General features: G+C 41.8%; 3 protein-coding genes across 3 annotated transcripts; 2 read left to right on the top strand and 1 right to left on the bottom strand.

Annotated features, from left to right (window-relative positions):
* The first annotated feature begins 1,795 nt into the window (after positions 1-1,795).
* On the top strand, positions 1,796-6,863 carry ufsp2 (ufm1-specific peptidase 2). The gene is made up of 12 exons (XM_019862512.1): positions 1,796-1,898; positions 2,061-2,148; positions 2,589-2,772; positions 2,841-2,907; positions 3,317-3,471; positions 3,561-3,753; positions 3,926-4,072; positions 4,136-4,300; positions 4,754-4,878; positions 4,954-5,030; positions 5,963-6,087; positions 6,177-6,863. Exons 1-12 carry the CDS (start codon positions 1,890-1,892, stop codon positions 6,261-6,263), a joined length of 1,422 nt encoding a protein of 473 aa, XP_019718071.1. The 5' UTR covers positions 1,796-1,889; the 3' UTR covers positions 6,264-6,863.
* Positions 6,864-7,122: 259 nt separating this feature from the next.
* cfap97 (cilia and flagella associated protein 97) lies at positions 7,123-11,136 on the top strand. The gene is made up of 4 exons (XM_019862513.1): positions 7,123-8,256; positions 8,572-8,843; positions 10,114-10,258; positions 10,808-11,136. Exons 1-4 carry the CDS (start codon positions 7,737-7,739, stop codon positions 10,927-10,929), a joined length of 1,059 nt encoding a protein of 352 aa, XP_019718072.1. The 5' UTR covers positions 7,123-7,736; the 3' UTR covers positions 10,930-11,136.
* A 431-nt stretch (positions 11,137-11,567) lies between these two features.
* On the bottom strand, positions 11,568-15,884 carry slc25a4 (solute carrier family 25 member 4). Its single transcript, XM_019862514.1, has 4 exons — positions 15,673-15,884; positions 13,888-14,374; positions 12,255-12,395; positions 11,568-11,977 (listed from the first exon to the last, which is right to left on the bottom strand). The coding sequence occupies exons 1-4, from the start codon at positions 15,781-15,783 to the stop codon at positions 11,820-11,822; spliced, it is 897 nt and encodes a 298-aa protein (XP_019718073.1). The 5' UTR covers positions 15,784-15,884; the 3' UTR covers positions 11,568-11,819.
* Positions 15,885-22,478: the final 6,594 nt, after the last annotated feature.

Genomic DNA, 22,478 nt, shown 5'->3' with positions numbered 1-22,478 from the left:
GGCTATTGAATCCCTCTGGGTTCTGTGGTCAGGATACGTTAATGTCGTTGATTCCAAAGATATATTAAGATAAGATAAGATAAGATATCCTTTATTTGTCCCACACTGGGGAAATTTACAGCCTTCAGCAGCAAGATTGTGGGTAGAAAGAAGAGAAAAGAAAACACAGTTCAATTAAGTGCAATATAAATACAAATATGGATAAGGTCAATAAGTTCAATTAAGTGCAATATAAATACAATAGTCACAGTACTATTCACATTCACATTTGTTGTCATATCATTTAAATAATTTTATGATTTATTTATTTATTCATTTTTTATTCAGCAGCCTGACAGCAGTCGGTAGGAACGAGCGGCGGTATCTCTCCGTCTTGCAACGCGGGTGTAACAGTCTCTGACTGAAGGAGCTACCGAGTGCTGTCAGGGCGGGCTGGAGGGGGTGGGAGGGACTGTCCAACATAGCTTTTAGCTTAGCTAGCATCCTGCTGTTGCCCACCTCCTCCAGAGTGTCGAGGGAGCAGTCCAGGACAGAACTAGCCTTCCTGACTAGTCGCTCCAATCTCTTCCTGTCCCGGGCCGAGATGCTGCCTGACCAGCAGACAATGCCATAATGGATGGCCGAGGCCACCACCGAGTTATAGAAAGAATAAAAAGAAATTATTAGCGTTTATGAGACATTGCAAGACAAGAACTGCCGTAGCCTTTCATGGTTTTATTGTTTCTTTTCGCTACCTGTACAAAGCCATCAATCAAAGAGCGCGGGTGTGCTGCAGCCTATGCCAGAGAACTTTGGGTAAGAGTTCAGGTACTTATCTTCAACCCATCATAGACAAGATACAATCAGGTCCATAAATATTGGGACAGGGACACAATCCTCACCTTTTTGGCTTGAAACACTCACCACAATGGATTTGAAATTAAATGAGCATTAGCTGAGAGCAGAAATCCAAATTAGATGAACGGTGTTGGAATGACAACATTTCTTGATACAGTATGACTCCTACTTGTTTAAAAGACCAAAACATACCAAGATTTTTTTTCTTGTCAGCTGCTGAACATGCTTGTTCTCCAAAGTAGACACATTCTTAGGCAAGCAATAGTCGATGGGCAACAAAGGCTGTTGTTCGCATTAACAGGGAGAGAGAGTCTCCTGCATGCGAGCACAAAAGTCGAGAATGCCGAGTGCTGGCCGCGCACCACTTAAAAGTATTGTTCCCTGTTTGTTCCCAGAAAGAGCCGACCCAAAAACGGTCTGGGTCCAAACAAACCCATGGGGAGTGTTGCCAGTGGCAACACTCCCCATGGGCCTTCGATGGTGGCAACTTGCCACCATCGAAGGCAAAACAAAAGTCAAAGTCATCACCGTGTGTGACAACAACATAGTCATTGCGTGGACAAATGACGGCCAGCCCGTCTATGACAGCAAACTCGACGGCGTGACCGTGGCAGGTGACACCTTGGTCTTGAACAAAAGATTAAAGTTGGCTGACAAGGTCATAGAGGTCTAGTTCTGTACATTCATTCTACAACGAATGAAACGTGTGAAAAATGCATAGTATCGCTCCTTTTCTGAACACGGTGACAGAATTATTCCCGTTTTGTTCAGGTGTTATATTTTTGTGGAACGTGAAAAGAGCTTCTCTTATCGACAATAATCATTGCCGGTACATTTACGCAGAAGTATTCAATCGAGCCACTCTCAGTGAACGTTCCATTTCGATTAGCCAAAATTACGAGTTACCATGAATGCAACACTAGTAGGCAGCGCTGGTATCGTCCAATCAGCTGACGCGGAAAGAGACACGTTGAAGTACTGTCAAACAGACATGGCAGCCTCCTGTGAATAGACTACCTCGCTCCGTGTTTCTATATTTCCCCAACAAAAAAATGACCATGGTGGGCATGTTAATGATATAAAAAGCACTCTGTGAAAATGTTGACCGAGCTTGTTATTGTCACGTAGAAAGCCGTCGGTTGAGTAGCGCGTAGTCACTTGCTGTCCAGATACATGGTAAATGCAAAACTTCCACCCCCAGCTTCTAATTTGTTTTATTTCAGATTGTGGATTCAAATGGCATCGAGACAGGAGACTTTCTCCGTGTGAGAGGACCGCTGGAGCTCAAATGCATCCTGGATAGCACGGATGGTATGATGGAATTTCATTAAATACGAATGAATGTTCAAATTTCTCTCAATTAGTATGTTCTCCGTTTAATAACGCAAGTCTGTGCGGTTAAATTAATTTTGTATGAAAACACGTTTATAGGTTAATATAAGACTTATAATGTTCCACAAGTGTAAATGTGAATGCTTGATGTTTGTCTCTATGTGCCCTGTGATTAAATGGCGAACAACCCAGGGAGTTTGCTACCTCTCGCCCAAAATCAGCTGGAATAGGCTCCAACTCACATGCGACCCTAATGAGGACATGCCTTAAACAAATAGATGCATGGATGAAAATAGCTCAAATAGAGGAATAAATAGTTCTTTTTGTCACTATATTTTTGTCAACTATCTCTCAAATACAATATGAAACAAAGCAATCAATATAAAATAACACACAATGCGCAATGTTTTTTGTTTCAGTGACGCTCGTGCGTAAAGCCATCTCAAGAACATTTGAGAACCTACGCTATCACGTCAACTCGGAATCCTGCGTCCTTAGAGTCCAGGACAGCCCAGTTATTATTTGGCCAAATAAAGGTGTTCATGTAACTCCGAGAGAAATAACCACAAGCACAATGTGTGAAGAACTACATAAATGGATACAGTAAGTTCTTTCTGTTTTTTTCTGACACCCATTCCAATTGTCTCCATTTTGTTTTGCTTATGTTTCAGGACAGATGAACAAGAGATGGCTGGCAAAAGGTCTGCGAAAAAGAAGGGCAAAAAGAGCTCAGTAGCTGTATGTGAACATTTTGTATTTTGTCATTTTGTATTTTATATTTTTCTTCCGTGCTCTATGACAATGACAGTTTGAAAAATAGATCAAATTCAGCTTTGTCATTTCACATCACAAGTACAAGGCAGGAAATAATGATTGCATCTAAGCCGAAGTGTATAAGCATTAAAAAAATTTATACAGTTCAATAAATGAAGCATGTAAGGCATGAGATGATGTATTTGTATCGACTACGAACAGGCAATGACTTTGACTATGAATAATAAGTATAATAGCTGTACAATATGACAACTACACTACACTATTCACAGTGCTCGATGCAATTTACAATACAAATTGTTATTATGAAGGTACATTATACAGAATGTACATGAGAAGATTTCATCACATCACCAATTTGTTTTCCATTCAGAGAGTGATCAGCCTAAACCTGATGATGGAAGTGACAAAGCCAGGTCCCCTCCCTGCACCCATCCTCTGCAAAACCATCCAGAAGTCCCACTTCCTGTCTACAACTCTTCCCATGGATTGTGTTGTCAACATCCGCTCCGCTGACACCATCAAAGAGTAACCGGCCCAATGAAAAGATTTTCTTTTGTTTCAAAGAACAGATTAAAATCTTACATTTTAAAACACGAAGCTATCTCATTATGCAGTGCCTTTGAGGGCCTGTTGGAGGCGCTAACGCATCAACTGCATGAGATGGAGCGTGTGATGCTGTGCCACATGAAGGGCACCACGCTATCGGTCCCGGAGCCTTTCCACTTTCTGCTTCCGGAATCCAGAGGACTGGTGACGGCAGTCTATCCTGCTGGGGTACCCGACAGCCAGCTCGAGCCCCAGCGTAAGGTACGTGAATGACACACAACATCCAGCAGATTACATTTTGGAACATACTTGTCCTTCCCACTCAGTCATGTACTCTTCAGTGTATTTGTTGTGTGTCTGAAACATCCCAAAGCACGTCATCTTTTAATATGGACTCTGCAATATTTTCCGATAATTTTTGCTACATGAGTAGGAGCTGCATGAGCGCTTTGAGCTACCAGAAGACAGACCCTATTTTAGAAGAGCCAATGCTTATCACTTCCCTAATGAACTCTACAAAGACGGTTATCTCCGAAACCCTCACCTGGCTCTCACACATCCTACCTTGGACGACGGAAAGGTAAATCTATTGAAGTATTTACTCAGATGGAAGAGTAGTCCTGATGAGATGTGTTTGGTTCAGGTGTACTTGGTGCATGGGCTGTACAGTTACCACCACTACATGCAGGACCGCATGGACGACAACGGCTGGGGCTGCGCTTATCGCTCCCTGCAGACCATCTGCTCCTGGTTTCAACAGCAAGGCTACGTTGAGCGGCCCGTGCCCACTCACAAGGAGATCCAGCAGGTAATGTGAATTGGATGGAGTGTTTTTTTTAATGTAGTTACTTTCACAAAGTGCAAGGCAAGGTTATTATAGTTCATGAAAACTAACAAAAAAACTACAATGAAAATGCTTTACAAAAAAAAAGCGAACTCACTGAAATGACATCTTATGTTTCTTAAACGAAGCAAAACAAACTATAATTATAGTAAAGATGTCCATTGTTTTATATTGGTATTGCTATACGTCCGCACAGAAGACAGATCAAACAGCCGTTTGAGAACTGTAGTTTACCTTATTACGCAATAGCTTTTTCGACTTTTTTTTTTACCTTGCACTCGACTAATACTCCGTACATTTAAATAAATAAAATTAAAAAACTACACTAAAATGAAGCTTTTTCTGAAATTAAATTGTTACTAAAACTGAATGCATTGACATTGTAGTTTATTTCTGTATGATACATTTTTGTTTTAGGCTTTAGTGGATGTTGGTGACAAACAAGGGTCTTTTGTGGGGTCTCGTCAGTGGATTGGATCCTTTGAGGTTCACGCCGTCCTCAACCAACTCCTCGGGGTCACGTCCAAGATTTCGTTTGTGAGGTTTGTCTGACAAGCACCCCGCTCTGATGGATTCCGATTATAGATTTACGGAGCGGTGAATACGTGTGCTTTCAGTCAGGGTTCTGAAATGGCCTCCAAAGGCAGAGAGCTGGCCAACCACTTCCTCTCAGAGGGCACTCCCGTGATGATTGGTGAGCTCTTCACTTTGACGTTCAAACATGTTTAAAACGATACACCCAGCGCCCACTTCATTAGGTACACCTGCTCACACTTATTTGAGCCATTCTGAGCTGTAGTCACAAAACTGGGTTCAATTTTGGTTGACACTGTTAGGCCTTAATTCTGCATTGTTTATTAATGTGGCTGTACTTTGCTGTGATGTTGATTCTGACAGCTGTTTCAAATATTTTCATTGAATTTGATGAAGTGTACTTATGCTTGACTAATATCAGCCGATATTAGGCCTTTGCAAAATAATAATAATCGTCCAGAGCTTTGTTGATAAAATACAGATATAATCTTACTTTTGCATGAAACCATAAATGATGTTTAGTACATTCAGAACGTCATTCTGCGTGAATTAAATTCTGCTCCATCCTCTCATACGCCCATTCAGGTGCAAAGTCTGTAAGTAAATATATTTTATTAAGCTTTTGATTCATTTCTAGGGAGCAACCCGATAACATGATAAGCTGTCCACTGTAGTAACCGCTGTCCCTAAAAAGGGTTAAGTGCGAATGTTGATCTTTTGCTTAAATGCCTTAAACAATTATGATGCTTTTCTGACAAAATCTTAAACAAACCACATTTTCTGCAAATTATAAACTTTTCATTTTTAATTACTGGGGCATCTCAAAAAAATGGGAATGTTTTAGAAAAAAATCCTACCTCATTTCTTTATTTAAAAAAAAAAGTTATTTCTGAGGTCATAATTTTCTTGAGAGTAAATTTGTGTTTTTTGTTCGCGTTACAGAGCCAAATTATAATTGAAAACATTAGTGTCACTTTTTGAATTTACTATGCAAATGAATTAAGGTTTTGCATTATACAAATTTTATGGGATGCACCTGTATGGTGAAAATATGTTGACGTTTGTCACGTAAAGGTTCTTTGTCCCTTGCAGGTGGAGGGGTTTTAGCTCACACCATTCTGGGTGTTGCCTGGAGCGAGACCAGCGGGCAGATTCGCTTCCTCATCCTGGACCCTCATTACACAGGCGCAGAGGACTTGCAGGTCATCACAGACAAGGTGGGCCTTGAAATAAATTGCTCCTTCTCCACATGTCTCCCTCCCAGACATTGTTGACTTTGGTTTTGTGTGTCTCGTGTTTTCCTCAGGGTTGGTGTGGCTGGAAAGGACCTGAGTTCTGGGATCAAACCGCGTATTATAATATGTGTCTCCCCCAGAGGCCAAAAGCAATCTGATGTACAAGCCATGATGATGCAAAAGCCAAATTCAGTCAAATCAGGTTCTGATTTTCTATGTATGTAAACTCATGATTGTTATTGTGGCCGCTCTGGCTCACAATAGTTTCACCAAACTAGGACTAAACAAGGCATCAAAACCAGTGAATTCTTCATCAGAATTATACATCCGGCTGGGTACTGTACACACGCAGTTGTACATGAGTGCAGAGCTGTCTGTAAAAACTGCAAATTTTGAGGATATTTGAAATGCTGTTAAAGTGTTAAAGGATCATAGTTTGTAGTTTATTTATGGTTCAAACGATCATTAGAGGCGATAATCACTTTCAGGGGAACGTCAATTATTCAGATTACTTTTCGCAGTCAGGCTCAGTCCTTTACCCCCTACAAATAGCCTCTGGGTCCACTTTACAGTATTTTATTCAGTATTTTAGTTAGATACAGTGCCAATAATATCTGAAACATCTATTTGAATTATAAATCCAGCATACACACTCACACACACAATGTAATTTTATTGGATTAAATTAGATTGTGCAACTGTTGTGGCTGGTAAGTAGACATAGTTGATCTGTCTAATTAAATCAGTCCATCAAATTACTGCTGACAGATGCTTTCATTTGAGCTGCAAATTGCAGTGATGTAACATTTATGTGACATATACTGTAGTGTCCATAGAAAGTATCATAAGCAACTCCAAGATGTCTATGATCATGTGCTTGTAGTTTTAAGAGATCAGAATATTGTCTGTGTTTAATACCATGTCTGCTTTTTACCGATCCTACTTTGTCATAATTATCATGTAAAAGCGTGAAACGTATCATGTAAAAACCTGAAAACTACAAAATGTGACAACGTTGGCCCCGCGGAGAACTCCCCAACTTGTGTTGTCACCATCCTACAGCAGGACGCAGAGGCAGGTGCTTCTTAATTCAGTGGGACAAAACCTGGAGTTCCTGAGCTTTTACGAAATTGACAGACACTGTTTTTCAATCGACATACGACGTTCCAATCTACGTCCTACTCCCATCTACTCCATCGTAAAGGAATGACAACCTGTGGGTTTACAACCAATGCCATCTAGTGGACAAACGGTGCAAGTGAAACGTCATACTCGTCAGAGGCTGACATTAGCCTTTAAATCCGCTGACATCAACACGTAAGGTCTTTGATCGGTGTAATTGACACGCTGATGTAATTGCGAGCCGTCATCGGTGTGCTGCTTTGAATAAAAACGCTGTGTCACTTTTTCACCACATGCGTGAGAGCGATGATGCGATTTTTAAATCAGAGTTCGAGCTCTCTTCGACGCTGGTTCGGCCTAGCTCGGAGTTTGAAATGTGTCTCCACGAAACATCCGATCTGGCAACCGCGACTCACAGCAACCGTTGCCGGGAAGTGACGTCATCCAGCTCCTCTACCTCCTAGTCTTCCTGGTTTCAAACGCCGCGCTCGAGGGTTGCCCGGACGGCCATGTTCAACCCAAGCGACTTGGAGGGTGACGTCGACCACTCCTTTTTTGACAGCGACCGCGACGAAGATAGAGACCGGCGTGGAGGAAGTAGCAGCAGGCAAAATGCAGAGGAGGACGGTCCCAGCGGCTCGTTCCAGACGCTAGAAGATGACCGAGACAGTGACTGCAGCATGCAAGACACCCGGGGGCCACGCGCCGCCCGGCACTCGGTGTCCGAGGCAGCCAGTGAGCAGTCTTCACGAGCCAAACGTCCGCCGAGCTCCTCCACCATGTCCAGCCGCTACAGCTCGCCGGGAGGCTCGAGGAGAAGAGGCCGAGAGCCGTCCGCCCGTGTCCCCAGCAGGACGTCCAATAGGTCGGATTACACGCTAAAGGACGGGGACAGTCCGGGCTCCTCACCTTTGCAGCGCCTCAGGTTGGTGGAGCCTAGGGAGGGCAGCGCCAACGGGAAGCGGCGACAGAGTGCGACCCCGACCCGAGCCAGCAGCATCCTCCGTCCAGAGGGAACCTTGAATGCAGGTGCAGTGTCGCAGAGATACTCTTTGTTGAGTCGACTAGTACATTTTAACAGGGACGTCGTCGGAAGTTTCTCAGCTGGGTGGGCACTCTCCAGGGTGACACAACACCCCAGGGAGGGGTTGCCATGCATGCATGCACGCCTGCGTGCTCCATTCTTAATCATACCACACAGGGTTTCATGAAAAAAAAATCACATATATCCAGTACAACGCCTGTTCCAGTCATAATCAAGCAGGAAGATAATAAAATAAAATAAAATAAATACATAGGAAAAAGTAAATTCTTCTTGATGAATAATTCTTAACATTCTTCCAGACACGGACTCTTTTGCCAGTGGGAGTCTCATTCAGGACAACCTCATCCTTCACTGCAGAGGACGGCCGAGCAGGAAAAACTTCACTTTCAACAACAATGAGGTCCGACGCATTGACCACGAGAATCAGCGGCTCCTGCGGGTGCTTTCCCGAATCTCCTTAGCGCCCGGTGCCATCGTAAACCAGTTCACCCGCAAGAACACCACCCCGCACATCCCCCACAGCTCCGTCAACCGCCTACGAGAGCAGAAACGCATCGATAAGGACAACCAAGTGAGACACGTTTTTGATAATGATAGTTTGATGTCATTGTGATACAGGTGCGACAAAGCCGACAGTACACAAGTCCCAAATATTAATCTCTCTCTCTCTCTCTCTCTCTCTCTCTCTCTCTCTCTCTCTCCCCAAATTATTGATCAATCTAAAGTGTTGAAAAACAGTTTGCCGTCTTTGATGATGAAACATTAATTCCTCAACAAACATGCTGAGGTTTTTTTTTTCCCGCCTGAAAGTGATCGTTTTGCAGTTGTGAGTAGTTTGCCTGATGGCAAGTAATTATGTTATACTAAATCAGGGCCTCACTCGCTGTATTTCTGGATACAATGCTGGAATAAATCCACTGATGACTTCAGGTTTAGTGTAGGTGGTTGCTCAGATGAGTTTTGGTAAGTGTGGGCACACTGAAAGAAGACACTAGAGAGATGTGGACAGATTGCAGCAGGTGGGGACTGTGGTGGTGCACCACAGCAGGACTATTCTGTGACATTGTAGGAAAATCCAACCTCTGCAGTTCTTTTGGCTCTTCTCACAGTATACTGTACATACGCCTTATAAGAGTTATCTCTTGGTCTACATAGCTGAAAAACTGGTGTCAGGCATACGCAGTAAAAGATTGAGATAATCTTTGGTTTCTTTTTTTGTGGTCATGTCACGCTCGCAAGGACACTTGTTGCCATGCAGACTTCATAGCTGCCCTGTAGTCCAATTAGTTGTCTTATTCTCACCATGCCCACAAAAGCAAATTAGAAGCTGGTAAGGACAGTCACTGTTGGGACATTATTTTGTACATGTCAATATTGCATAAACTTGTTTGGATGTCTTGATAATGGAGGATGGCCAAAAACTGATTACATTATGACTCATAATTATATATCAGTACAGTATCCAATCTGTCCAGCCCATCATCCAAACTACCTATCATCTTGATCTTTATGCCAATACAGTATACGTTCCGTTGCTGTGTGATTAGTCATTTCCACAGACCAGAGTGTGCGCTCGTTCGCCTCATTGTCGCTGTCTATTCCTGGAGTGCAGTAATTGAATGAGATCACAAGTTCATTTCTCCAGTCACGTGTCTCAACGTTAGAGAAGTGTGACATGAGTTCAGTTTGAAAATCTGAAAGGAGTCATGACACTTTTCATTCAGTCTTGTGGTTTTTGCCTTCTGACAGCAATATAAGCAATGTTGATGACGTGTTGCTTGTTAGAAGGTTACTTCTAGAAATGTACTGTATCCGTAACGGTATCTTTGCTTTCTTTGCAGGCCCTCCTAAAGCGGTTGGAGTACGTCAAGTCCACGCCGACACTCAAGCGTTCCAACCAGCTGTCTGACTACCAACGTCACGCCAGATTTCAGGCCACGCCGTGTGAAGTGTGCGACGCAGCCACCAATATACTTCCATCCAGCGGTATGACCTCAGCACACACACCAAAATGTCAGCAAAAGCAGGAAAATTGAGACATACATTTGATTCCATATGCAGGGGTGTAGCCAGAAATCTTTCAGTGGGATGGTCAAGGTGACACAACATGGCTGTGCATGTGTGCGTCATTCTTTATCATATCTTCCACAGTCAGGATTTCATGAAATAATGAACAATGCCCATCACACTTCTGTGATTCTGGATATGTGTGCTTTTGAAATTATGAAAGTATGACTATGGATGATATGTTAAACACTTGACTTCTCCACCATGTTGTTTGCTGGCGATGGTGTGAAAGTAATTCTGATATCAAGGGGTGTTACAATACTGCCTCCATCTGAAAATGGCAGAAAAATCACAGCGATCAAAATTTTCACCAAGGTGTGAGGGTTGCCAGGGGCGTGGCCAGAGTGACAACCTTGGCCACCATGTGGCTCCGCCCCTGTCCACATTATGAAATGTAACATGTTTGAATGTGAATATGAGATGTACAGTATACGGGTGTAAAACGTGACATGTTGTCCTCATCCGCAGTGGCCGGCTTGAGCTCCATACGGGGAAGCACCTCCCAAATAGGAACACGAGCCACCTCCGCAAGCTCCAACGCAACCAGGTCCAAAGCACTCCTCGCGGCCCGCCCACCTTTCTGTTGTTAGTCATATGTGTCATACGGCGTGAATGTGTCTTTCATTCCCTTAATAAATGTGTCTATTTTACCGTAGGAAATGTATGAGTGATCTAAAACGCGAGAAAAATATAGCAGGGATATTGCTGACTGCAGGGTAAATAACACAATAGTCATTTTCCAAAAATGCAATTAAATTATACTGTACATTAAAATGGTATATTTTTAAGAATCTAAATAGTACTTTGTAGTCATTTGATGGCAAATCAAAGTAGTTTTCCAATTAAGAAAATGCAATCTTTAAAAAAAAACATCTAATTCAATCATACATTACACTAACAGTTTAAAATGCAAATACCACATTTATCACATTATTTGTTATTGAATTATACATTTAAAATGTTATCAAGAAATTATAAATCACATAAATTATAATTATAAATTAAATAAAATTGCCATTTTTAATCAAATTCAGTCTGTTACATTTAATTGTAAGGTTCATTAAATTTGAATTAAATTATATTTAAAAATGCCAGTTTTCAATCATTTGACAACTCGTTAAATAAGTCATGTCATATTTCCATTAGTAATATTGTTTGAGAAAAGTGATAACTACAATTGTATAAAAAAAAATTAAATAACAGTAATTGACAGGCTGTTATCGTAACAAATGGTGAGAAACTAAATCTTTATTAGAACAGTTGCTTGTTACAGTTGGCCTTAATGTGGCACTCCTTGGCCACGTTATTAGGTACACCTGCACAATCCAATCGCGTGCTATGTATTGCATTATTGTGCAGCGATACCAAATGTCACGGCTGCGGAGTATGTACAGAATCTTTTCGGGGCTGCCACACATGTAAAGAGCAAAATTAAGACGAGCGAGCATCCTGGAGCATTTCCATGGCGACAGGCGGTAGCCTATGTGTACTTCTTGATCTCATCGTACAACACTAATACGAAAGCTCCACCCATGCCTCTGATCACGTTGGACCAAGCGCCCTTGAAGAAAGCTTTGGCACCTTCATCCTTGAGGATCTTCCTCCAGCAATCCATTGTGCCCTTGTACATGATCTCAGCTGTACGACAAAATAAATAACAATAGTGTTATCCTCGAAAGCAGGGCGGCCCGATTCAGCCTCAAAACTAGCGAATGCCCAAAAAATATCCTCAGACTGACTGTTATAGGCCCAGATCATTTGGGAGCCCAAAGCACTGCAGAAGACTGCAACGAATCCCCCGTTTTGTTTTGAATAGATTCCACACGTTTTCCGTCTTAGGAGGGGAATTTAAATCGTCCGGATAAAATCGAAGGAATAAATGATGTCAAAGCCTCATGTTTCGTGACGAGCTCACCTCCTTTGCGACCAGACTGCATCATCATGCGTCGTCTGACGGTGTCGAAGGGGTACGACACCAGGCCGGCCGCGGCCGTCACCGTCTGAGCGATCATCCAGCTGACCACGATGTGTGTGTTTTTTGGATCGGGAAGCATTCCTGTCGACGGGTGGGGCAGAATGATATGCTTTGTCACCCCATAGCCTCAAAATCAAAACTTTTACGTACACTTGAACAATACTCATGCAATCCTACATGAGATGTATCGAAAATTTTGCCTTTTACACAGATATTGATGCGTATTTGTTATATTGTCAGGTTTGTTTTGACCCTTTCAGGCACAGCTGTTACTACAGTGGACAGTTTGTCATCAGATTACAAGGTCCATAAAATGGTAATTACTGCGGTTGCAATTTGCAGCAATGTAGAAGCGTACTATACCACAGGAGAGTTGTTTCTTATGTATCCTTTTTGCCACCTGACCTCTGCACCTCAGTCTCTATCTTACCACCTTTAAAACCAAACTCAAATCTATTTAAATTCGCAGTCACTAAAACTGCACTGGATTGTTTTTTTTTTTTTTGGTTTTAAATAGAAGTGTGTCTCCACAAAAGACGATTCAAAATGGTTTGACACTCGGGGTGCGCAACGATTCAAGGATGGTTCGATTTGAAAGTGGAATGATTTGATTCGATGGATTACGATTCGATATGTAAGGCTCATTTCGAGAAGGCTATGATGCAATGACTTTTTTTGGTTGTCATTTTACATCCATTTGAATGAACTTGTCAGTACTGTAAATGTGCCATTTCTTTTATAGAATATATTCTCCAATAAAAGCCAATTCAATAAGCATCTCGATATATTTCAAAGTGGAACAAGTCAGTGCACTTAATCCCTTTAAATCAAAAAGTGATTTCCCGGTTCAAAACCGTTTTTTGTTCCAGCCACAGTTTTAATTTACTAACTACTATTAATTTAGTTTTTAACTTTTCTTGATGTACGGTGTCCTTGTGGGTCTTCAAAAGTGCTTCGAAAAATGGAGTGGTTACCTTAAATTACTTTTGCTGCAAAATCTAACACATCATTGCAGTTGCAACTTACAAATGTGTATGTTGCACTACCGAGCAGAGAAGTGGTGACTTACAAATTAGTGTAGTTATGCTACCTAGCAGTGAAGTGGGACTTAAGAATTGAATTTACTGTAATTACACAACCTAACAAAGTCTTACAGCTGTGAAGTGGTCAATGACAAATTAGAGTAGCTGCCCTATCTTGCGGTGACAGAATTTGACTGGGTAGCATATCTATACTAAATAATAATTGACCTTTGGACCGCTTGGTGGAATAAGTACACTATTTGAGTTCATTAAGTTGACTCAACTTAAAACCCAAAAGGAGCCCAATGGGACACATTGTGTGATTGTGCTTTTCTAGTCGGGTTGCAGCGACTGAATAATTTCAGAGGCAGGTCTTCTGTCGCATCGATAAATCAGTATCCAGTTAAAAATTGATTTTGCTTTATAAATCACAATAACATCTATGTAAGGTTGAGGGAGGGTCGGGGGGCAAATGATCCCTGCAATTGTTCGAGGCAGAGGATTCAGTCAGCTATGCGAAACACCGCGGAACCGTTTGTAGTTTTCCTTGCCTTTAGCCGTGTCAAAGCAGCCGAAGTATGCTGCCCTGTAGATGATGATGCCCTGCACGGACACATTGAAGCCCTGGTAGAGCCCCTTAAGGCCGTCCGTCTTGAAGATCTTAGTGATACAGTTCCCCAAGCCAGTGAACTCCCTTTCAGCCGTGCCCTTGCCGATGTCAGCGGCCAATCGCGTCCTGGCAAAGTCCAGAGGGTAGACGAAGCACAGCGAAGTGGCGCCGGCCGCACCGCCCGACGCAAGGTTGCCGGCGAAGTAGCGCCAGAATTGCGTCTTCTGGTCCACGCCACCTAGGAAGATCTTCTTGTACTTGTCTTTGAAGGCAAAGTTGAGTGCTTGGGTGGGGAAGTATCGGATGACATTGGCCAGGTTGCCCCTCCAGAAGGACAGAAAACCTTGTTCCTTTGGGATCCGCACCACACAGTCGATGATGCCCTTGTACTGCATCTCAACTGTGATCTGCTTACTGGCATGCTGGACCTGCACAAACAAACAGCAGTATATTAAATGTAACATTGAAAAAATATATACAACATATTAAATCACAATATTGAGGGGGGAAAAAACGCATTTAGGCTAGTTTTCCAATTTCCAAGATCCGCGCTCTATTCACAATATATACAGTAATGTATGAAGTGCTGCCACCGTGAGTGAAAATGCTGTCTTTACAGTTGCCCCCTCTCCATTATTTCCTTTGAGAAAAATATGGTGAAGTGTAGGTTACCTCATTTCTGATATGTATTTTAATTCTTAATCTGATGAAGACATTTTGGACAATAGCATGCTTCTGAAACGTTTAGTCGGATTTCTGTCTCAACTGCACAAGAGGCATGCTTGGAGCTGCACAATGAGGCATGCTTGGATGTTTGGACAGGAACAACAAGCCCATTCACCACTATGGGGATTAACAAAGAGACACGGTGAGTTCAGGACACAATCGCTGACCTCTAACTGTCACCTCCTGTCAGTGAAACGGCTGGTTGTCCCAATAATTTTGCCCGAGTAGGGTCTCCACCACTGTCACTCGAGAACGGTCCCAGTATGAAGTTACAGCTCCAGAGTTAAATTTAGCGCTTTCCTTTTACTGCTTATGCCCGAGTCAAGTATTAAACTTTGGCTCACAGACGTGTAAGATGGGCCCTTCAATGGGGACGCACACAAATTAATCTAACTTGGCAACGTGAGCGCCAACATTGCTGTGCGTTCAAAAAAAGGCTCAGCTCCATATAAGTTTTACACACAAATTATTAACGTAAAGATTTGATTGATTGACTTCGGCAGCAATTGGATTGACTAACCTTCACGCAAGTAACTACGACTCGGTTCGTCAGCTGATATTGCTCGATTCACTTTTACGCACATACCTACGCGCACAAACGTTGGTTGATTGCGTCAGAAGCTTGTTCTTGGTCGATTCATGAACTTTTACGCACGAAAAGGTTGGTTGATTAATTTCAGTAGTTGGTTCTCACTCGATTCTCTGACTTTTATGGACACTTTCTGCATAAAATGTGGTGACTTAATCCTCTTTATTGACACGCATGACGCAGTTTAAGCCTACGTCATCAACTTTTACGCACGGGAAGAATATTATTTCACGACTGCACTTCTTCTGCGCACATTACGCACCGAAATTCGGTCGATTTATTTTACCACCTGCTCCATGCTGACACGCTGGACGCGTATTTAAACGTACGTCACCAGGTTTGACACAGTTTCACGGTTGTTCTTTTGCGCAACACACAGTGGAAGCTTGGTGATCTTAATCTTTTCACTACCTGCAGTAAGAGTTTGACTCTCTCAATGGGTGCCACAGCCGTCTTGGAGATGGCGGCGGCCACGCCACCGGCCAAGAAGTCCTTCAGGAAACTGGTCACTGCGTCCGACATGGTTGCACGCTAAACACAAACACACCCAGCTCCTCCAGGAAATCCGACGTCGCAGCTCCAAGTGGACGATGCGCTCCCCACGCGTGTCCTAATATATGAGGTGGAGGTCGAGTATCGCGAGAATAAGGAGGTGATGGATCTGCTGCGGGTCGAACCCGCGCACGAGGCTGAATAAATATCCGAGGTTGAAGTTCACGAGGAAGTTTAACGAAGTCCTCACACCGTGGGGACGTTTAAAGGACACGCGAGGGTATCAAAGACACATTCATTTACTACGTGCCAACAATCTTCAACATGCAAGACCTGTCCGAAAACGGACAGCACTGTATTATGTATTGTCTTTAAGTTTGCACAGTCGGGAATATTTGGTGCGTTTTCATATTTTTGAAAACGACCTTTTAATGAAGCTACCCAGGGTGCACCGCGACATCAATTTGATGTTGAAGATTGGTCAAGATTTTGACGACCGTTATCAATAGCCTACAGAAGCTTTGACCTCCTTACGTTTGGAAAAAGGTCCAACCAAAGGATCAATCCCACATCCAATTACTGCATCATACATTGTTAATCAATCTATTTGACATCAAAACAACGTTGCTGCGCACAACTTGACATTAAGTTGACATGGATTGGATGTCTACAAACAAGGCATTGAATTGATGTCACAATAAAATTATAAGACAAAGTTCTGCCTCACATTTCGCTCTAAAACACTCGGAGGCACGCAGGTGTTTCGGGGGTGTCCAGATTGCACCGGCCGGGAAGTCAGGTCACCTGTGGTGTCTTCTCAACCAGCGCCCACGTCTTCGTCGGCATTGCTCAAAGCTTTTTGTTGGTAAATACCCACATTATGGTTTTATTGTTATCATTATTATTCCCCCCGCCCCCGGTCCTTAATTGTAAAAGGTGTATTGTCAATGTTTCGAAACACTTGACATTAAGTAATGCTAATAGCAGTTAGCCAACTAAGAGCAGTCAAAGCTAATGACTATACGCTTTCTCACGTTCAACTGCAGTAAATGCCACTATTAAAATACGTATATACCGCACATCGTCAATTAAGGTAGTGTGTTTTGTTGTTTTTACCTTGATTAGTGCTTATCTTAATTGTGTTGTAGTTAATCATAAAAATAAGTACTTAACATTGTATGCTGTGCAAAAAAAAAAAAAAAAACAGATTATGTCATGGCAATATTGGATATGACAATTATAACAATAATTAAAAATACATATGCGCTACATAGAAATAACCGTTTAATTTATTTGGACAACAACGTGGTAAAATACAACCTATGAGCCAAAATCATGAAAGGAAACTCCACTTCAATAGTGATGCAACACACGTCACCACCACACGGTGGCGCCTGTTGACAGTACTCACTGGCCACTTTATAAGGTACAGGCAAAAATAATAAATATATATCTCATCACTATTATTTATAATTATTTTTATTATAATTAATGAATAAAATAAGCATGATTAAAATGTAAGAAAATTGTGTATTTTAGTGACAAGATAATTCTCATTAATAATGTTAGGGTTAATTCCTTCACGATTAATCAAACAGTTATTTAATAATAAATACAATGTGTCACGTTCACCTTAATCTTTTTTTAAATATTTTCAGTGAATCAATTAAGCCATTACCTAAGATGACAAATGAATTCGAAAAAAACAACAGCATTTTTACTAGCTGAAAACTGCTAAATGGATACAATAAATATGACCTTCAAATTATGTCAATGCTGCGTGAGGCCAGATAAAAAATAAAAACGCTTCAGCCTTAAATGGTTTTCGCTGGACAGCCACTAGGTTGACCACTCCTTGAACTTCCCACATCAGCCAGTTGGTGGCACTGATGAACTAAGAGGCAACTCTTAAACTGCCTTTTACTGGGCGACACATTAATAGAAATAACACAGCACTTTATTCGCCTTGGTATAGAGGAGAAGCACACTCTGAGTGGAGCTCCACAGCCCCCCTTCCTCCCCAGCCCCCCCATGAGGTCAAAGTTGAAGCTCAGCTGGCAGACACAGAAGGTTTGCTGGGGATTGAGCGTCCCTCTCACGTGAGCTCTTCACGCAGCCGGCCGGGCAGCAGGCTTATTTGCACCTGCTTCTTGCCTCTCCTCTTGCGGCTTATTCCTAAACTCGCTCCACTTGTTGTAGGCTACATCCCACATTATCGGAAACTTATCTGATCTCATTTCAACGTCCTGCACTGTCAACGTGGCAGCGATAGTATCTTAATCGTGAAGATAAAAAGTCTACACACCCCTGGACAAATTTGTGATATAAAAGTCAAAATGAGTCCAAATGAAGACACATTTTTACAGACATGCCTCATCTTTCCGCATTTCTCAATCAATTCAAACTACAACAACAGCAAATTGTTGAGCTAATTTGTTTTCCTATATTAGGTCACTATAATGTTTTTTCCAAGACAAAATTCCCAAATTAAATTAGAATTTTTTTTCAAACCATTTTTATACTGATTTTCAAACCAAACTCTAAATGTTAAGATAATTCAGGAACTGTGAATTACCTAGTGATTTAATCCTTTCCAACTTAAAATTGTTTATTTTATTTTTGTTAAATTCTCATGTTACCAGTTTCCAATATTTTAGCATAGCTATCGCTAGTGAAATACTGTTGTTCCGAAATACAGCGCAAGATGTAAAATCCTCATTGAGTCCGCTGATTTTAGCTCATTTTGTTAATACTACAAGTCAGTATATCCCCTTACACTCTACATTTCCGACCTTTCACTTCCTTTTACGGCATTTCAGTTGTGCGTCAAACATTCAGCAGTCACATGCAATTACTCCGGAAACTGCATTCTCTAGTTTGTTCATACATCTCGATATCACAGGGTTCACGCGGTGCGCGTGTGATGAAGATTTTGAGTTCGTGGACAAAAAAAGTCGTTTCTTGATAAGATCTGTCAGTTTGAAGGAGGGGATCATGGAGGGGATTTGCATTTTGAGTATGAAGAGCTGCAGGTGTCAGACAGTTAAAAAACGCCCCACGAGCCTCATCAACATTCACTGAAAGCGCTGCACATCCACTACAGTCACTACCATGACGTATTAAGAGAAAGTGTGTGTGTGTGTGTGTGTGTGTGTGTGTGTGTGTTTTCAGGAGGATTACTGGTTCCATTTGGCTATAGTTAATGTGTATTTAAGGGGTGACAAGCACAAATAAAATGTTGCATCTTAGCATGGAGCAGATCGAGAAACCTAGTTCCATTTGGCTATAGTTAATGTGTATTTAAGGGGAGACAAGCACAAATTAAAATGTTGCATCGTAGCATGGAGCAGATCGAGAAACCTTTGTGTTTGTGCGCGACTTCCAAAGTGTGTATGTTGAAATTGTCCATATTTAAATTTTTTTTTAATTAATACTACAGTATGTGATTATGGTTTTACCCTTTCAGTATTGGATATAGGAACACATATGGTGCAGCAACACATGTAGATAGATCATATACAATTGCCCAACGGTAGCTCATCTCATCTCATATATCATTTAAGCTCAAAAGTACCTACCGGCTATTTTATTAGATTTAATCGCAGCTCACTTAATGCATTCCTTTCATTTGGTCAAAACCAAAGATAACATCTCCTCTTTTCTCCTCTCATCTCGATGTCACCAATCATGCCCTATTATTTTTTTAATGCATATCAATTGAGATCTTCAAATCTCATCACATGCACTATGCCTGACAATATTGCTGCTGTACTGAGAAGCCAAGAGAGGAGCTGAGTCGCTCGCAAGGTATTCACAATGAGCAAAGGCTTTGGCAGGGTTTTATAGTTGACATGCCAAACCAATAGACCAGAAAATGTTTTTGTCGGTTTGACTTTGATTAAGATGAAATTCAGCATCTGACAGGAGACCGTTCGCCCAATCAAACCAAAAAAATGACATTTGGACTGTCTAATGTCATTTTTTTGGTATCTTCTGCTTCAGTTTGATTCCGATGTAGAATTACCGTCCTATATTTTGAAAACACTCGTGGCTTGTTTCTTGCTCCACAATGCTCAAATCCCACAGCTCTTTGAGGATGAGCCAGTGGCCTCAAATCCAAGGGGGCAGGTGGGGAGGCTGACTGGAGCTGGAGCTCAGGCGAAAGGAGATTATTTGATTATTTCTCTTCTCTTGGCCTCGTTCCATGTAACTCCAAAAGAAGCCATGCGCAGACACGGCGTGTGTACCTTTGACACGAGTTTCAAACCTCCACCGTATGAGGGCGGTGCCGCGGGCAGAGCCGGTGCCTACACACACACACACACACACACACACACACACACACACACACACACACACACACACACAGAAATCCCCATGACCAATCAGGACGAGATGGAGACACACAGTCAGTGGGGGGACAGGTTGATGGACATGGCAGGAGTAGTGGTGGAGGGAGTGAGGCAAAGACTGAAAGATGGCGTTGGTGAGAAACCGGGAGGAAAAGAAGACAGGTTCAAGTTAGGGTTTTTGCTTTTTAGAAATGATAAGTTTTGGTTTAAGGATGGGGTTACGGTTTGGTTAAGGGTTAGGGTTAAGTTAACCATGACCCTCAAGTAAACAACCCTTTAAAAATATTTACATTCTATTCATCAGTATTGAACAATAAATGGAAGCTGCCATTCTCATGCCACGCAAGATTGCATTTTAGCACCCGCATATCAACTCCGTTTATTTTATAGCGTTCACATTTACGTCATGGCACTTAAGCAGGTCAAGAGCCTTCCTCCTCGTACATTATATATATGCACACATCATGGTCTTTACTAGTCAGTGTGTAATCTGAAAGGTTCAAAAGTCAAACTTTTACATAGTTGCTATCAACTAAGGAGGGGGAAGATAGTCTGCCAGTCCCTTTTGTGGTCCAATTTGGCAGTTTGTCAGGGTTCAAAAGTCTCTCTTTACACTGCAGCTCCGTGAGCCTGTGTAAGCAGAAGTATGCACATCGGCACCACCAAATTGGATGAATTAGACAAAGTCAACGCTGCTCACAGTCCATGTTGGGAATAACAAGATCAGTCCCGACGGGGGAGGAACGTGGATTCAGCGTGTGCCCGTCAGCTTGGAAATAAGATCCCTGGACACTTTATTAGGTGCACTTGCACGGTAGAATGAGATGCAGTGAAACAGCTGAGTGGAAAATTCTACCTTTGAAATATAAACATTTTAAAATACCCGGTTTTGATTGAAAATGTCAGAGTGGTAACCATTAACAATATGTAGAGCCCATTAAAAAAAAAAAAAAAAAAACTTTGACAATAACAATAAACAAAGTAGTAGCCTGAGACAGCTTTTAGAGTTTAACGGTCAATAGCAGTCGAGTAATACTTTCAAAGATGATTATTATTTTTGGCTTTTACAAATTTTTTTTTAGCTTTTACAAAATTCTGGTGAAAAAAGCTATTAAAGTAACTCGACTAATAACAGCGGTAGCACCAAATGTAAAAATAATTACAAAGAAATAAACTGGCTCTGAAAGTATTAAATGGGACCTTTATAAAAATGGAATAAATGAATGAAAAAACACACAATACCTAAATACCTATTTTAAGCCACTTCACAGTTGCGCCAGTAATTATTTTTTCCCAAATTAATTTAAAAAAAATACTTTCATCATAAAAATGTGTATGTTATGTTAAAAATAATAAATTCGATACTCAATTTCATGGACTACTTTTCATCACGTGCATGAATAAACAGAAGATAATCATTTTTGTAAGATCACGTCTACCTGCTGCTACATCTCTCGCGTTTGTGCAGGTGTCCCTTAAATTGATTCTCCTCTGGAAAAATTGAATAAAATCATTGTAATGTACGTAATCCATATTTAAAAAAAAAAAAAATCAAAGTCGCTTCAATAATAATAAAAGTGTTGTGCCGAGTGATCATTTGCATGTGGTTAGCACCAATTAGTGGCCATGAAAATTGCTTGCACCCCCTCCTGGAACAAACCCTCACTTGTTCTCTGCTGACGTTTCCGTCCTCTTCACCTTGCACGCCCACATCTATTTTATTTTCACGCAAGCGCTTCATGCACTTAACACGAAGAATTCCTGAGAAGTAATCCGTTGGAGTGCTCGTCTATTTGTGGCCCCTCTCAAGGTGATGGGCCCCATCTTGCGGCGTGAGTGTGTGAGGGACATTGAAGTCATTCTTCAGCAGCCCTCTCCAAGGGCTCGGGACCACTCAAGATGCAGGGTGGACCCTCTGGACGACGTGAAGTAATCTCATGTGGAGGGAATTTGTCATGGGGCCACGCTTGTTGAGGGTATAACTCGCACCGGCTTCTATTGTGCTTGACCGCTGCTATCTAAATGCGCACGGAGAGATGTTCTCTTTTCCTCAACGATATAAGTTGCAACCAGCAAATTGTTTCGATAAAGGAACTCTGCTAAAGGGAAACATTGGGACAAAAGCAACACAATTGACATGATCTGATGGCAACTTTTGTTCATACAATATTGTACTTCAATGGATATTGGGGAAAACGTGCAGGGGGTGGGTGGCGGGGGGGGGGGTCCACAATTTAAACTGTGACTATGCAGGGGTCTACTGTACAGTACTTCTTTTGGCCATTAAGTCATTGTTTAACCCAGGGGTGTCAAACCCGTTTTCGTCGCAGGCCATATTTTAGTTGCCATTTCCCTTGGAGGGCCATTATGACT

Source organism: Hippocampus comes, unplaced genomic scaffold (assembly GCF_001891065.2).
Source record: "Hippocampus comes isolate QL1 unplaced genomic scaffold, H_comes_QL1_v1.1 scaffold7, whole genome shotgun sequence".
NCBI lineage: Eukaryota > Metazoa > Chordata > Actinopteri > Syngnathiformes > Syngnathidae > Hippocampus > Hippocampus comes.
The sequence above is the reverse complement of the archived record's forward strand: the minus strand, read 5'-3'. Positions and strand labels throughout refer to the sequence as shown.